The sequence below is a fragment of the Lissotriton helveticus genome, chromosome 3_1 (genome assembly GCF_964261635.1).
Source record: "Lissotriton helveticus chromosome 3_1, aLisHel1.1, whole genome shotgun sequence".
Lineage (NCBI taxonomy): Eukaryota > Metazoa > Chordata > Amphibia > Caudata > Salamandridae > Lissotriton > Lissotriton helveticus.
This window is the reverse complement of record NC_136061.1, coordinates 1,023,942,481-1,023,959,059: the sequence shown is the minus strand read 5'-3', so window position 1 is coordinate 1,023,959,059 and position 16,579 is coordinate 1,023,942,481. Positions and strand designations below refer to the sequence as shown.

General features: G+C 40.3%; 1 protein-coding gene across 3 annotated transcripts in view; it reads right to left on the bottom strand.

The window, feature by feature from the left end:
* Window positions 1-271: 271 nt before the first annotated feature.
* Window positions 272-16,579, bottom strand: part of SP3 (Sp3 transcription factor) — a 189,040-nt gene continuing 172,732 nt past the window's right edge. For all 3 annotated transcript variants that reach the window (XM_078681548.1, XM_078681547.1, XM_078681549.1), the window contains 2 exons: window positions 12,305-12,501; window positions 272-1,969 (listed from right to left, as the gene is read on the bottom strand). In XM_078681548.1, the coding sequence (XP_078537674.1) occupies window positions 1,653-1,969; window positions 12,305-12,501 (514 nt within the window). In that variant the 3' untranslated portion in view covers window positions 272-1,652. The remainder of the gene's footprint in view (window positions 1,970-12,304; window positions 12,502-16,579) is intronic.

Genomic DNA, 16,579 nt, shown 5'->3' with positions numbered 1-16,579 from the left:
CATTAATGCACCAAGCTATCCATTCACTTTTTTTTTTATTCGTAAACCTTTAACACCGTCATCTTATATATACACCACATGTCAAAAGATCCCCACTAGCAAGACATGTTGAACCTGAAGCAAAGATTGTTTCAGGCTATGCAGATGGCATACTCCCTTGTTCTATTAATGCTTTGCCATTTGACTCAAACAAAAAATGTTTACTCTTCGAAAGTAATATTTCATGCTCCCTACAACAAAAAGTTAGGTAACTTATATAAACATAGCGAACTCAAAGGAAAAAATAGTGTTTTATTAACTACCACACTGTTATAATACACTTTAAACGTACAATAAGGTAGCCTTTAAATCGGAGGTGTTCTTAAGAGTAACAAACAAACAGAATTTCAAGCAATGCTTGCCAATACGTGAACTGTTGAAGTTGTTGCAGTTACTGCTTTATTACATTTTAGGAAAATTGGCTATCACATAACTGCAATGCACTGTATATTTGTACATTTTCTATAATTGAAAAATATAAACAGTTATTAAAAATGAAAAGAAAGTACGGCAACATGATAAAAAAACATACATATTTATCAGATAAATGTATTCGATACATACAATCTTTAAAGGAAGAAGCAAAAAGGTTTGATATTAATGCAAGTTATCTAGGAAAAAAAATATTAAACCTCTCCAGCGTCTTAGGACTAGCGTCTGTATAGTTGGAGTACTGTTACTATGGAAATGATTTTGCTATTTTTGCATATGCAATACTTTAATTTACATGATGGCTTTAACGCCCCTTGAAAACAGATCATTTAGAAACAAGATTGTAATAGTGGCGACACAATACACCATATTTTTGGTCCTCCAATGTTCCAAGAAAGGGTTTACAGAACTAGAAAGTTTTCCTAATCACCCAAATGCCTCAACCTAGAAAATGGCTCTTTTGACATTAGTTTATTCTCTGGCAGACTTAGTGACTGAAATCATAGGAACCAGATAGATTTGGCAAAATAAATCCTAGACATGGCTTTTTAACAAACTGTGGAAGGTGACTATCTCCAGAGTACCATGTTAAAATGCAGTTCTGAAAATATAACAAGAGTAATGCTTAAAATATTGTACAAAGCGTAACCTAATTAAAATAATGAGCTTTCAAATGACAAATTGGTGAGCTAGGTAAAGCCTACACTATGTAACATTTGCTTGGAAACTTGATTTGTCAGTAATGCATAATAAAAATTCCAGTCATCAAGAAAATTACAAAAGTTCATATCACAACATGATTTTGTTTTCACCCATCAACTTCGTTATCTTACAATAGATAAATACCAGCATGTTCTCATTTTTACACTAAACCACACAGGATTGATGCATTTGGTTAAATTACCATTCCCATCTTCCAAGTTTAATTTTCACTTTACATAACTTGGTAAAATTCCATCGTTTCTAGATTCCAAAAGTACCTACAAAAACATGCAATTTTACCATTTTATTATAATTTGGAATATCATACAAAGTAAGGCATTTCAGTGTCATGTATAACCAAGTTACTGTCAATCCAAAATAGTTTGCACATCAATAAAAAGATATCTAGGAACTTAGGAACAATATTCTTCTCACTACTGTATAAAAATAACCACAATTAATAGGTATCTTTTTAATATTTACTCCATTGTCTCATTTCCAGAAACTGTGACAAGCTGTAAAGGTATTTCTGAATTGGAAATTATATCTTGATTGCTGGTGCCAGAGGCATTCATAGTTCCTAATGCTGAAAGAGACCCTTGTTGAATATTTGCAAGGATAAGTGTTGTTCCTCCTGCAGAAATCATTGTATCATCGGCCTTTGCTTCGATGGATGCAAGTACTGCACTGCTAGTATGAATACCTTTTTTATTTTGATGCGTTTTAATGTGTTTGGCAAGGTGATCACTCCGCATAAAGCGCTTTGAACACTCCGGGCAGACAAACTTCTTTTCACCTACGAGACAATACAACAGTTATGAATGAAATTTTTTTTGTTTTTTTAATAATACAGGTTAAAGTTGCCCTTTCTACTAAAACAAAGATTAAACGTCACAGACTTAATAGAGATATAACAAATCCGCAATGCAGTGTAATTGAAACCACGAGTACCACATGAAGAATGTCAGTAGACTAACAAAAACTGCAACACATAATATCGTTAATTCAAGTTTAGTACAGATTAATGTGCAAGAACAAAATACAGGGTATATGGTTCCCCAGCATAAGTGAATTCTGTATATCACAGAGAAGAGAGTACTTGCGGGTGCTATGGTCTTAGTTCTCTTTTAGAAGCATCTCTAAAAAAAAAGCCACTTTTAAAACAAGATGATTGGCATAAGCAATTCACACATAAATGCATGCCTGACAATACCAGAAATCTGTTTGACGAACTTCGTGCTTTCATTTCAAATCTCTGACAAAGGAGCAAATCCTGCGTTTTGTCTTATACAGGCCTGTATAGACCATGAACAGTGCCAAGCAGGAAATGGTGGAAAAAGAATACCAAAAGGTAGGTATTTAAGCTGAAACGGCCAAATCGCTACAAACAGGACAGCTTCAAAGACTCAAAAACTTGGTGGTCAATTTCCACTCCCATTTCCTTCACAACAGAGTTTGGTGATGGTCCAAAGGCAGATCTTGAAGGACCTTCCTCTGACCTGGTAGCACTTTGACATCTACCTGATGGACCAATCGAATAGCCTCACTTTTTAAGCTGGCTTCCCGATTCCTAATATTAGGATGCAATTCTCCAGGAGTGGACGGGCATAGTTACATATGCTTCACTCATGTGTTTGGAAATCTCTAGCTGTAGGCTAGAATCAGGTGCTTTCCATGGATAGCAATCCTCCTGTCCCTCCCTGTCATTTGGTTCCCCACTACACTGGAGCTTTTCACTGAGAGTATCCCAATTTTACCGTTCCATTTACAGAGCCTCAGTGGGGGAAATCTAAAAGACCTGATCATTGAGGAACCTATGGAGCAAGTTCCCTCAGACACTTTTGATAGGCCTGACTTAAGCAGACCTTTCAGTTCAGGTTGCAAAACTCAAGTTGCCCTGGCAGCTCAAAAAGACTAATCGTCTGCTTTGAGAAACTGGATTTGCTGGTATTTGGCAAGGAGTCTGGATTCCAGTTCATCACCTAGAAATGTAGAGCGTCCTCTCGGTGGAGGATAGTACAATTTGCACTATTAACACTTACAGGTCATCTGTGAGCCGGGCTGATGGATCTATTTGCCATCTATAGAAAAGTCAATTCATATGAGCCCATGCATTTTTCATCCTTTGACCACATTTCCAAATAAGGTATGTACATTACTTTTATAGTAATTACTGCCACTAGGATGGGTTGAATACTTTGAGGCACAATTGCTCAAATGTCTGCTTCCTTGTGTTACTTACATCACGGGGAGCTACAAATATGCTACTACAGGCCTTTAAACTTGCCCATGCCCTCTTGCAATTGCTGTGCCCAATGTTTTTACTCGACCCAAGTGGTGAGTACATTACTCTGATAGTAACAATGTTTCAGATTCCTAAACTTTGCAGGTCTCGAAATGCTAGAGTATCGCTATCAGTAATCTGATTCGGACATCGTCTGTGTTTATTTTCCATGTACTGATAAGACAATTCATAAATGGGAACAAAAACATGAAAATAAACAATTAAAGTTGTCATTGATGTACAACTTCAGTAATCCATGCATTTGCTTAGCAGACTATCAGCACAATAATTAAAAAGTAGGTGGTGTGAGCGAGGTTTACCTCACCGGAGGAAAATAAAACTCAGCAACACTGACTCCCAATCCAGATTTACTTATTGACTTAATATCAAGATGGAATGACTTCACTAATAGGCAGGGTTTGCCATGTTATTCCAATGTAAATGGAATGCAATGGTACACCTGAATGCAAGATTGTGTCATCCTACTAAAGAGTGTGCAAGTCAGTCAGCTATGCACATTTCTATCCGCCTTGGTATACCGATTATCCCCCAGTATAGACTGGAAATGGAAACAAACCGAACACAAAGATACATTATTTCTCAAGTCCAGTTCTGCTAGATGCATTAGTAATGGTGGAACCAGAACAGCTTCAGACAATTATTCTCGCACTATATAGACACTGCCACCTTGTAGAGTAATAATGTGTTGTCTATATTGTGCTTGCCGTGCCAAGCGTCTTGTGCCAACTTCCACCTATATGAAAAGTGTCTCCAGTATTCAGGAAGAATAATTTCAGGATCAGCAGGGCCATGATGTGGTGCATTATCACTAACTTCTTTGGTGGCCCGAGGACATGTGGCTTGTGAGCTATTGGTACAATTATGGGCCTGCAATGTACTTTGTCCCATTCAAGAGATTATTTGTGACATCAATTGTTAACTGGAGGCATAGAAGAAAGATTTATCTGATCAGGAAATAGAAATAACTACAGTAAGAAATTGGATTATTGGTTGCGGGGTGTGTAGAAGCCCCGCAGAGGCAATAATCAAAAAAGTCACAAAATTAACCTTTGCTTAATCCTCTGTTAGCTTGACACAAAAGCAGTCAGGCTTAACTTGGAGGCAGTATGTAAAGTAATTATCTGCAGCACACAAACAGTAATAAAGTGATAACAAGAAAACCTTCAAACCTAGTTAGGAAATAGAGTACATTTTAATAAATAAAACAATACCAGAGTGGTAAACCAGAACTAGAATCATTACATTTTAAAGTTTATAGTGAAATAGCGCCTAAAAGCACAAATCTCCACTCGCAGTCATCTGGTCGCACTAGACTGGGGGAAGTCACAAGTTCAACCCAACCGCAATGGAGAGCGGGTCATATAATGGAACCAGGTTAGTCCGGCGAAGTGTTACCTTCTCATGTCCGATGCGAAGGGTTCAGTTTGCGTTGGAGGAGGCCAAAAGGACGAGGCTTTCGGCACAAAGAGCAGGTCAAGCATCACATATGGTCATTGCTGAAGAGCAAATATCCAGCCGATTGTTGAAGGCAGCACAGTTTTGGCGCAAACAGGCCGATGAGTGTCATGAAGAGCCTAAACTTCAGGATTTTTACCTTTTCTTCTTGGAGGAGCCTCCACTGATGCTATCCAAGGGTTTAGGACCCGGGCTGGGCACCTCCTGTCGATCAGGACTCACTCCAGCAGAGAGCATAGGCATTTCCAGTTGAAGCTGATCAGCTAGACAGTTGCAGGGAGGTCTCTGGAAGCTCGTGTCCAAGTAGCTCACACAGGGGATCAACCAACTGACCTTCGGAGTCACTCTGGGTAGCCTGGGATCAAGGCAAAAAGGACCAAACACTTTTCTTCAGACAGTAAGGCAATCCTTCAAGCAGCAGGGCAGCACTTGTAGCAGCAGGGCAGTGCTTCTTATGAATCTTCCATAGGTCCAGGAGTTTTCTGAAGCCCCATATTTTCTATCTGGTGCCAGTCTGTGAGGGGGAATTCCCTGGCTTACTCCCAAAATTAGTTTGGTTCAGATCATCACTTGACCAGGCTCCAAACTCCAGTAGGTGACAAACGGCAAAGAAGGCCTGGTGTCATCTTCCTTTGTGTGTGTTGTAGGCAAAAGCCTTTGAAATGTAATTGAGGCTGAGCACAGCTCCTTCACAGTGATCCTGTCCACACCTAAGCCCCCTTTGTCTTGCGGACTGGAAACAATACATAAACCCTTACCAGAAGTCCTTCACAATCATGTGACCCAGGATGTTGGCAGAGAGGCAGTTGGTTGGGACAAGAAAATGCCAACTTCCTAAAAATATATATGTCAAAATGGCAACTCAATATCCCCTTTGGGCTTGGGTAGATATGTGTTGGGTAATGTTGCCAACAAGGGATATATTTAAAGGTGTATTTAAGTTAAAATGAGCAAATACTTCCTCGATATCTATTCATGACATCCACAATCAATAAAAGGCACAATGGCCCATGTAGATTTAAAAATAAAGAAAAAAATCAATACAGTCGGGTGTATTCCTTAATTGAATTCTAATATATTTTAAAAAATGAAGCGTACATAAGGGGTCCAAAGAAAGGAGGTACTTCAAAAATATTGATAACAAGACTAATAGGTTCTGAACATTGTTATTTCACTAGTCATAAATACACAAAAACCCATTTCCCACAAGTCAACAAGGTGTAGACTGTCTTAAGCATAGGAACAAAGTTCTTCAGGTCCACTCTTAACAAGGACTAAAAGGAAAATGTGTTAGGGAGTCGAAGTTTCAGTCTCTGCTCAAATAAATCCATGAGACCATCATCAGGACAAGAAATTTCTGAAGATCCGAAACCCCTAGGTACAATAGTCAAGAAAAGTATGCATGAGCAACACCTGCAGATGAATTGCAGAATTTATTTGCTGGAGCTTCCAACAATATGTTGTAAGCATACAGGGTCCGTCAATTGTGACTGTGGCCATTGCAACCTCTGAATTGCGACATAGATCGTTCAAGCGTGTCTCTCAAGGAAATACTTTCCACAATTCATCTGCAGGTGTTGCTCATGCAGAATTTTCTTCACTTACGGCAAACTCTAGAAACAACTAGCACAGTTCAAGTGGCAGCCTCACCATAAGAGATTATCCTCAAACTACATCATGATGTCATGCTGAGAAATTATTATTTTTGCTGCTTAGAGGCCTCCACACATCTGACAAATATGCAGTGTGAACCCTCCTCTCAGAGCAGAAGGCAAAGGCTTGGGTGTGGGGCGATGTTTCTGTTTCTAAGGTAAGATGACGATTAGGGCTCTGCCCAGGAATCAGATTACCTTCAAAGAGACCTGCCCTGTATCTGTCAAATGTTTGTGGACACCAGGTCAGGGACTTTTTGTTCCTCCAGGCAGGGAGGTCCCAATCAAAATGTGACAGGAGCAGCCCCCGGAACTGGTTTAGAGTGACCGCAGAGGAGGGGTTTCTCATTTCCCTGGCCACACATCGGAGGTGGGCACTGAGGCTCTGCACAAGGGGAGAAGGTTTTCACCATCCTGGATTTCATCAGAGAGGGGCACTGAGGAATCATTGCCAGTAGGGCACACAGGAAGTGCTGTAAAGTGGGTAAGTTAGCCCCTGGAAACTCTTACCCCATTGGTTAGGAAGGAACATGGAGTAGACCTCACCAACAGGCTAATACGAGGCATACAAGTACCACCCACAGTACCCTATTCAGAAGACCACTAGACCTATGGAATATCAAAACAGGACCCAAGCTATGCCAGGGAAAATCCTAGAAGAGAGGACCTGGTCTCCCTCTTGTCCCCATGACAAACAAATTGGATTCCACAGGCCTTTAGGAGGACGACCTGTTCAAGCAAAAGGGACACAGCAAGCTACAAGATGCCTTTCCTGCAACTCCTAGGCTACCTAAATCCAACTGTACCTGCCCTGAACCCTGATGGAGTGAGTTTTGAGCAGCCAGGTACTGTTCATAAGCTCCTGGAACCGTGGACTGTGTCAACCCAACAGCTCCAGAAACCTTGGCCATAATAACGTTTTGGCCCCAAAGAGCTCCCTAGGACTGGGACCAATCTACCAAGCTGATCGAAATGCGATGCGTTGTTACTGGGTTGAACATTCAGGTGGCTCGCGCTATGAGCTTTTCTGCAGCAGCAAATCTGAATTAGCGGGACCTTACAGAGAAGTTATATGGTCTTGTGGGCCCTGTTCGGCTAGAGCCTGCATCCTTGCCTCACTGAAAGAATCGGAGCTCCAGAAAAATGACGAAGTCTGAAGGTATGAATCTTAACCAGGAAAAGGTGCAAAAAGTATCTGGCCGGCGAGTAAGCTGCTATGGCTGTGAAATTCAAATTGCTCCTGCCTGGAGTTTTCCAACCAAAAGTCAATGGCTGTGCCGAGATTGTGTTCAACAGCATGGCACCCTCCTCTGCCAAAGCCGTCTGCTTTGCACGCTGAACACTTTTTACATACATTTCAGAGTAAGTCTGATGGTAAAACGTCCGAACGGGTCGCACCTGGTTTATGTTCTCCAACATGGACAGCATCTTGGTTGGCCTTAAGTTGCACTTGGGTACTGGTCAAGCACATTCAGATGAAGTGGTTGGCGCCTAACACTTTCTGGAGATTTTACATTTTTAAAAGTCATATATCTCTTTCCCCTTATTGAATTTGTCATTTTTATATAATTCTATTTACTAACTTATACTCTACGTTTCTAATTGCTTTGGGGTTTTGCTTGCATTGAATTGTGACTTTATCACTGTTTTGATACTGCATAGAAATTGTGTACACCATTTACTAACCAGTTCAGATTAGTAAACAGAATGTCCAGAATGGCTACATTCAGCTGGTAGACATGCCTATTAATTGTGGCTAGGTACTTGTCCAAATTAGTACAATAGTAGTCCTTCAGCAACTCAAATTGGTTCTGTAGGGATTGCTTTCATTGTATTCGTAAAGGTGTTCATAATGGTCCATGTAGAGAATCAACAGATCTGGGACAAAATCCGCCACCATTGTAGCACCTTTGATCTGATAATAGCACTCATTCTGAAATGTATATTTGTTCCAAGGGTGCTATTTCTAACATATACTTATAAAAGTGGTAGGTTTTTGTGTTGGAAGCTCTGTGTTGTTCAAAATAGATCTAATGATGCTAAGGGCATCCTGCTGGGGGATATTGGAATATAATAACTGGATGTTTATTGTCACCAATAATTGAGTTAGTTCAGAGGAGCAGTCCTCAATACTTTTAATAATGTCTATGCTATCTATGATGAATGCTTTTGTGTTGGATGCTGGTAACTAGTGCAATTCCATCTTTATATTTAACGAGTCAGCTATATTGGAAGGGACAAAAGTTGTCCCTTACTTAATACTGATGACTCAGTGTTTTCTTACACAAATTAACTAGAAAAAGGTTTATTACATTGTCAGACTCCTCATTTTCTAGTGGGTCTGCCTTGCATAATAAACCACAATCTGGGACTAGAGCATCAGCTTCCTTTTCTAATGAGGGGCAGACAGGGGACAAACAAAGGAAAAGAACAAGGAAGAAGTTCAGGCAGAGCTGGGGGCAACGGCTGGGCAAATACTACCCACAGTGATCTCACGGGGAGAGACAGACCCACTAGTATCAATTTAAAGGGTAAACAACCATCTAAACCCTATAACTAAGGCCCCTATGTTTAGTTTAAGTACACACTGGCTCAAATTGAGTTGTCTGTATTAAGAAAGGTACTTCCGTATCTACCAATATACCCGACTCACTCAACATTAAGATGGAATTGCACCAGTTTATACACAAAGTGAGACTTAAATAATATTTTGACCAGAACCCCTACCAAGGAATGCATGATCCCTCCGGTCTCAGATACCCCACTACCATCATCCCTCTTTGCATTCAATCTCGGATTAGATTCTAGCAAGGATGACACTGAGGGATGTATGGTGTGTACTGAACAATACGCAATATTAAGTTCAGCATCTCAACAGATAAACAGGATGCTTTAACTGCTCTCCAAAAGAGAGAGTCAGTTAAACCAGCAGATGAGGTAGGTGCCATAGTTGTCCAGGACATCTCAGACTATAATACAGACTTTATGCAGCAATTAGCTGTGCAAGCACACTACAGTAAACTCATATTTGACCCCCCTTTTAGAAATCAGTCATAGAATCATGGAAGTTACAGGTGCCACTTTGCAGGCTGGCTTAGTCAGGATAAATAGGAGTATCTCAATAAGAAATTTCCCAGCATGCCCACTAGCTACAATCTTCCTAAGATTCACAACCTACACAATCCATCAGGTAGACCGATACTGCCTGCTTGGTTCCATCATTGAACCATTATGCACATACACTGATTTATTTATCAAACCGTTTGAAACTAACACAAAAGCATACATGAGGAATAGAATGAGCATTATTAAAAGTATTGTGCACTGCAACTTTGAACCAACTCAGCAATTATTGGTGACAATGGATATAGACAAGAGAGAGCTTGACACTAGTGCCTACCACTGTTTTTATGCACCAGCTAGAAATAGCACTCATACATTTTTAGTTTGAAATTTCAGAATGAGTACGATTTCAATGTCAAATGTGTTATGACCTTCCACCCAGAATATGTGATAAACATGGACCATTACGAACATCTTTAAATACAGAGTGACAGTAATCGAAACAGAACCTATTTGACTTTTCTAAGGAGATGCACAGACTATTGCCCTACTAATTTGGACAGACCACATCCCCTTACTTTATCTGTTTGAAGACCAACTGAATGCAAGATCCACAGATATTCAGTTTACTATGTCACAGAGCAATTCTGAAATTAACTTTTTGAAATGTAAGTAAAGTAAATGAGGACAAACTATATATTAACATGTTGCTGCTCTTGGCACATAACATGAATTCTGTTTTGGTTGGTGGAGTATGCGCTGGACATCCAGGTCTGGATGATGTGCATGCAAGTAATTTTTGAGCAATTGGATGCTTTATGCAGAGGAGACTTTCAAGTAGAGTTGAATATCATTGGCACATTGGCTAATCTCTATGTGGTTATTTGTGAGTGCCGCACCAAGTGGCTCCATAGAAAGGTTGAAGATGACAGGAGGCAGTATAGAACACAGGGAACGCAACAGGTGATGGGATTTATTATGGCCAGGTGGTGTAAATATGGACAAACTGATGACAGTTGGAAAGGTGGAAGAGAAGTAGTGAAGGCCATTGCTGGTGAGTCCCATTTGTATGAGGGTGAGGTGTGGCAATATAAGGAGGCATCATCATCTGTGGTCAAGAGGACATAGTCTACAATGAGTAGAGCAGAAGTGTCCATGCTGCCGTGGAATCTGAAGCCAAACTGTAAGTCATGCAGAAGGTGGTTAGCACCAATGTGATCTTTGAGTTGCGATACACTGCTTTTCAAATGATCTTACCAGTTAACGGTGGGCAGGTTTTTAGTGAGGTCATTAGAGTCTAATTTAGGTTTCTCTGGGAGTGGGAAGATACTTTGAGGGATGCACAGACAATGGTAAGTAAGGGGTAAGAGAGGTCCCCGGAATTAATTTTTTTATATTTCCATCTTTCCAAGAGGAGGCGTTGAGGGAGTGGAGTATGTCGGAGATATGGCTTTAAAGGATGGCCATTATGGGATCCTACAGGAAGGTGTGGGTGAACAGATTACGCAGGCTTGGTGTCTCAGATGTATTGTTGGACCGTCTGTATTTTTTCTCTGGCGTGAAGAAAAGGTGGGTACGGCAGGGCGTTGATGCAGATCTAGATAATTTTGAACAGCGTTCTGCTTCTTTTGGTGGCTTCATTCGTGGCTTTTCGTTCATTTGGTTGTTGAAAAAAAAAAAAAAAAAAAAAATGTTTGCTTATGTCCTGATGGTTGTTTGACTCCTGTCCACATTCCACCATACAAAGCAGAACAATTATGCTTTTTACAATTCCCTGGTAAACAGCCCATGATTTTGGTTGCTTCACGATACATTCTACAGCCGGTGATGGTAGTATTTCGCGTTCTTTTTATTCACAGTGTCAACCATTTCCACATGCTGAAGTGTGCATCTTTTCATTTTGTCCAGGTGAATACCAAGTTGTAAACATTATCGGCCTACAGGGTGAAACATCACCAAACTAAACAAACCTGGACTGTACACATTTGATTTCTATCATACACTGAAGACAATGCTGACCCATAATAGTGTCCTTTTATGAATGTTTAGTACGACCAAGTTTTTTAAAGTAGTTTTGCGTTGACACTATCGTCATCACCTTTATCACAACTCTTGTACACCGCACTATAGATTTTCTTTTTCTTTCTATCGAGCACCTTAATTGTATACTATTGATATATATAAATAAAGGTATTGATTGCATCCTATGGGCTCTAAAATGTTTTGAAATGATTTATGATCATGTGAGGACTGAATCAGCCTCCAAAAAGAAAATAAGTGTTGTGCTAAGCAGATCCATGAGAAACCTTGTTGTTTGTATCAAGAAAAAATACTTTAATGCTGCTGTCCTGCTTGTTCTCTACTGCAGCATCTTTGCAACTAGTTCTTTCACAGAAAGCAGAACCCACTAAAGAATATACCACACAAACGAAAGAGATGATGCACACAGCATAAGATGCTGGTCCATAAAAATGAGGCGAGGCAGAACTAGTGGACATATGACACTAGAAATTTAATGCCCTACAATTGATGTGCTGCAAATCGATAAGAGATTAGAAAACGAGTGACACCATCAAAGAAACAAAATACTTTAATCTCCCCAAAGATTACAGTATGTTCACAATGAAACTGCATAAAAGAAAAAAAATATGCAAACCTGTATGAGTTCGTCTATGTCTCTGTAACTCATCACTGCGGGTGAATCTTTTACCACAGAACATCCATGTACAAACGAAAGGACGCTCTCCTGAATGCCAGCGGAGATGAGCTCTCAAGTGCGATGTTTTCCCATAAACTTTACCGCACCCAGGGATGTGGCAGACATGCTGTTTCTTTTTTCCTAAATTAGTGCCTCTAAAGAGTTGCAGACAAAACAATTACATTAGACTGTGATATTGTCATAAACATGCATTCAAGTGTAAACACAAACCAGTCTCAAAAGAATTACCACAAATCTCAAGTTATTGTCTAAAATAAAATATTCCTGATATCGTCAAATTATGTGGCACGGCTGCACTCTACACTGCCCTATATCAATATATTTTGTTTTAGAATCTTTTTCATAAATTTGCATGCCACTTAGTATCCCATGCCAGGCTGGGAATCTTCAGTAAAACATGGAACAGACCTCGTCTTTTAAATAACGCTAAACCATGTATGATACGATTCCGAACATGTTACACAGATTCTTTCATTCATCCATTTGTTACATCTCCACATAGAGCTATGGTGTGTTGCAAATCAATCTATAAAAGACACTGAAGAACAACTTATACAGGATAAGTAAGAAAAGACGTTGCTTACCTGTAACTCTAGTTATCCAGTATTGGTATCTTTCATAGATTCACATGCTTGAATCATTACCAGTCGAAGTCGGAGTCTCACGATACCATAGTAATGCAATTTAATACAGTAACATCAGCCAAAATGGCATTGCCAAGTAACTTTAATAGTCTACCTATGTCTTTATTTTAAAAAGGACCAAACTTAAACTATAACCAATCAGGAGAAAGTACCCTCTAGAACACTCCCAACAGAGGCTGAATCCCTAGATTTTCACTCTTAAATCAAAATGGGGAGAAGGAAGAGTTAGTGATCCATTCAGCTTCCTTAATCTTAACGTCCAGAAATCAAAGTGGGGAAGGATCACTTGTCCTGAGTAACCAGGGTTTGTTTGTTATTCGTTTCGGATACAGATAAGAAAAACCTCCTTCACGCACCAAGGCTCGAATGGCGGTATATTTTGGTCCTGCGCCTCTCTTTTTAGGTACGTGACAGCATTATCATCAGGTTAGTTCACATGCTTCCTCTACCAGGAGGTGAACCAGTGGTGTAACCGTGCAGTAGTGATTAGTGATGAAAAAGTGAATGAAAAAATTCTTGATAAAAAGCTTGGATGACCAGACAGAGCGAAATTTTATTAGGCCTGGGATTTGACTTATTTTAAAATTATTAATGTGCGTTGGAAGAGGAGTTAGGGGGCTTCCGCACTGATTAGTGTCCAAAGTAGTTCAAGGGGTTGGAGATCTATCTGGTTGAGAAATTAACAACATATACTACAGTTATTTCCGTTGATAACTTACTACCTCACAGTTTGTAATACTGCGGTTTTATAAAATACTAGTTGCTATAAAAAAATGTATACATAGTGCTTCATTTAATATTTTGAAAAAGTGTACATTTCTATGTAATATGACGTCATTTGTGTTTAACAATTTTTTACTCATTGTTGTTGTAACCAGAGATGATGTGGTGTGGGAGTGTTTCTTTTAGCACTTCTTTTCTACTTTATCTAAAAGTAACTGATGTTCTTTTGAAATTTACAAGGATATGGGGCAACACTTTTACAAACTATAGGCGACAAAAAAAAAAGGCAGGGTGTGGCCACGCTTGAGGGATATTTTATGAATTGCGTTTTTATTTGTCACCCCTCTGATATATAAAGCTTCACTTTCCTAAGAAAGTATATTTGTAATTGCTTAATAAAAACTGTTTCAAACCTAGACTAAATTTTTTGCAGTGCAAACACACCTCCCTGTCAGAAAAGTAAACACATTCTAAGTAAATAGCGGTCCTGGGAAGCATCCCACCCGCGGACTAATTAAAAAGAAGACCGCAACACACTCTGTTATTTTCCCGCTGTAATTTGTAGGCCCCACGCAAATTATATGAATGGCCCTTAAAATATATAAAAACAATTTTTACCTTCACAGTCCCTGTCCACCACCTTGTGACCACTGTACAGAGTTAATAGTGTTCCTAACCTCCCCTCTACTACTTTTTGCCCCGTACTCCTTTGAAGTGCGTCACAAAATGGCTGACCGCAGTGAACCGTTCCCAGCCAATAAGGAGCAAACTTGTTCTCGGAACCCTTTAGCCAATAAAATGTCCATGGTGTTCCGCAGAGGGGGGAGGGAATGGCTGCCAACACTTCTACTTTCAATGCTTCACAGCCAATGAACATTAAGCTTGGGAAGGTCCTGCTTCGAACACGTCAGCCAATCAGATGTCCGTGCTACTCCGCGGAGTGGAAGGGAATGGCTTGCAACACTTCTACTTTTAATGGTTCGTAGCCAATGAGCATTAAGCTCTGGAAGGTCAACCTTGGAACATGTGAGCCAATCAGATGTCCTTGCTACTCTGCGGAGGGAGAGGGAATGGCTAGCAACACTTATACTTTCAATGGTTCACAGCCAATGAACATTAAGGTCGTTGTTGGAACACCTCAGCCGATTAAACGTTGATTTTGCTCCACGCACAGGGACAGAACACTCCCTCCCACCTAATATTACATTTCCTCTAACAAAGTGACACTATCCGTGATAAAAGTGAACACCGCATTATAAGTAAACATTACTGCTCATTATATTACAGGAAGGCCGCAATACGGTGCATTGTTGTTTTCCAGATATGATTTCCACAAGCCTACTGAACATTACCGCAATACCGCGCAATGTTGTTTTGCGGACGTGATGTCCGCGGCCTACGCAACACTGAAAACTCCCTGCCTCTGCACCATACAGACTGCTTAAACTAAGTCCACAGTGTTCTTACTATACCCTCTTATACAATTTTTCTCTCTTTTTCCCCCTACTCCTTTCAACTGAGTCACAAAATAGCTGCCAACACTTCCTAGTTTTAACCGTTCACAGCCAATGAGCCGCAAGTAAGCTCACGCTTGTAATGTCTCAGTCAATCAGATGTCAGAATTCTCAAATATCGATATCTGTAAATCTTGACATCTCTCAAAAACTACAGAACGGATTTACACCAGATAAACAAAAGCGTGCTTTCTGGACCAAGACCTTCCTCCCTGCCAAATTTGGTGTAATTTCGTTTAGCAGTTTGACTTGCAGCCTTGTCTAAAGTTTCCCATGCAAATTGCATGGAGTAAGCACATTTTGGGACCTCCCAATTTTCTCAGCCCTCCCTTCATGAATCACCCCCAAACTTTCAAGATAGCAGCAGATCTGAAAAAATAATTTTTGGGGAATATTTCATAAAGATTCGTCAAACGACGCCAAAGTTATAAGTAAATCAAAAAATGCTATTCCTATGGAAATTTGGTTCCAACTATAACTACCTATTGGCGACCGCGAGTAGCTGATACATGCTCCAAGGTAAAGAAATACCAACACTCACGGGAGCAGGTTCACACAGATTTTAATTGGGTACAAGTACGCAAAGACTCTTTCGGCAACTGCCTTTCTCAATGATGGCGGGCGCCGTAGGACGACATCAATAAATACACCATTCATTGGTTGTTTACACAATTCATCAACATTTATTTATTTATTGAAGTTTTGTATAGCGCTGGCTGGACCCGAGGGTATCAGAGCGCTTCACAGCATGTACAGTTATGAGCAAAACATTTTTGGGCAAAGACGTGAACAAAGAAAAGAAAAAGAAAACACAAATAATCTGCAATTTACCAACTCCAGGGCCATATGGGCAAAGTTACAGTACAAATGTTCAGTCTGAGGGGTATCAAGAAGAGGAGTTAGTTGTCCTTCCCAAAGTTTATTTTTTTTTGTGGGGTTTCTCGTTACAGTCTAGCGCGCTCTAGGAAGAGGGCTTTGAGTAATATCTTGAATTTCGGGAATGAGGAGGGAGGGGGGGATGGAGTTCCAAATCTTAGGTGCATTTCCCGCAAAGAATTTGTTTGCGGTTTTGTGTTTCCGTGATTTCATTGGGATGAGTAGAAGCGTGTTGGAACTTCGGAGGGTCCTGGACTGACCGGCCCTTTTGAGTTTGGCGGCCAGATACGGTCCGATGAAGAGGAGCTTCTGGGAGGGACTCAGGTGTGACTTCGGCATGATGATGGAGAACCCCAGCGAATGCAGGTCGTCGGCCATAGTCTGGAGGTGGGAGACGACTGATTGGGGCAAGCCCGCCGTCAACAACCAGTTGTCGAGATAGGAGAAGACTGGAA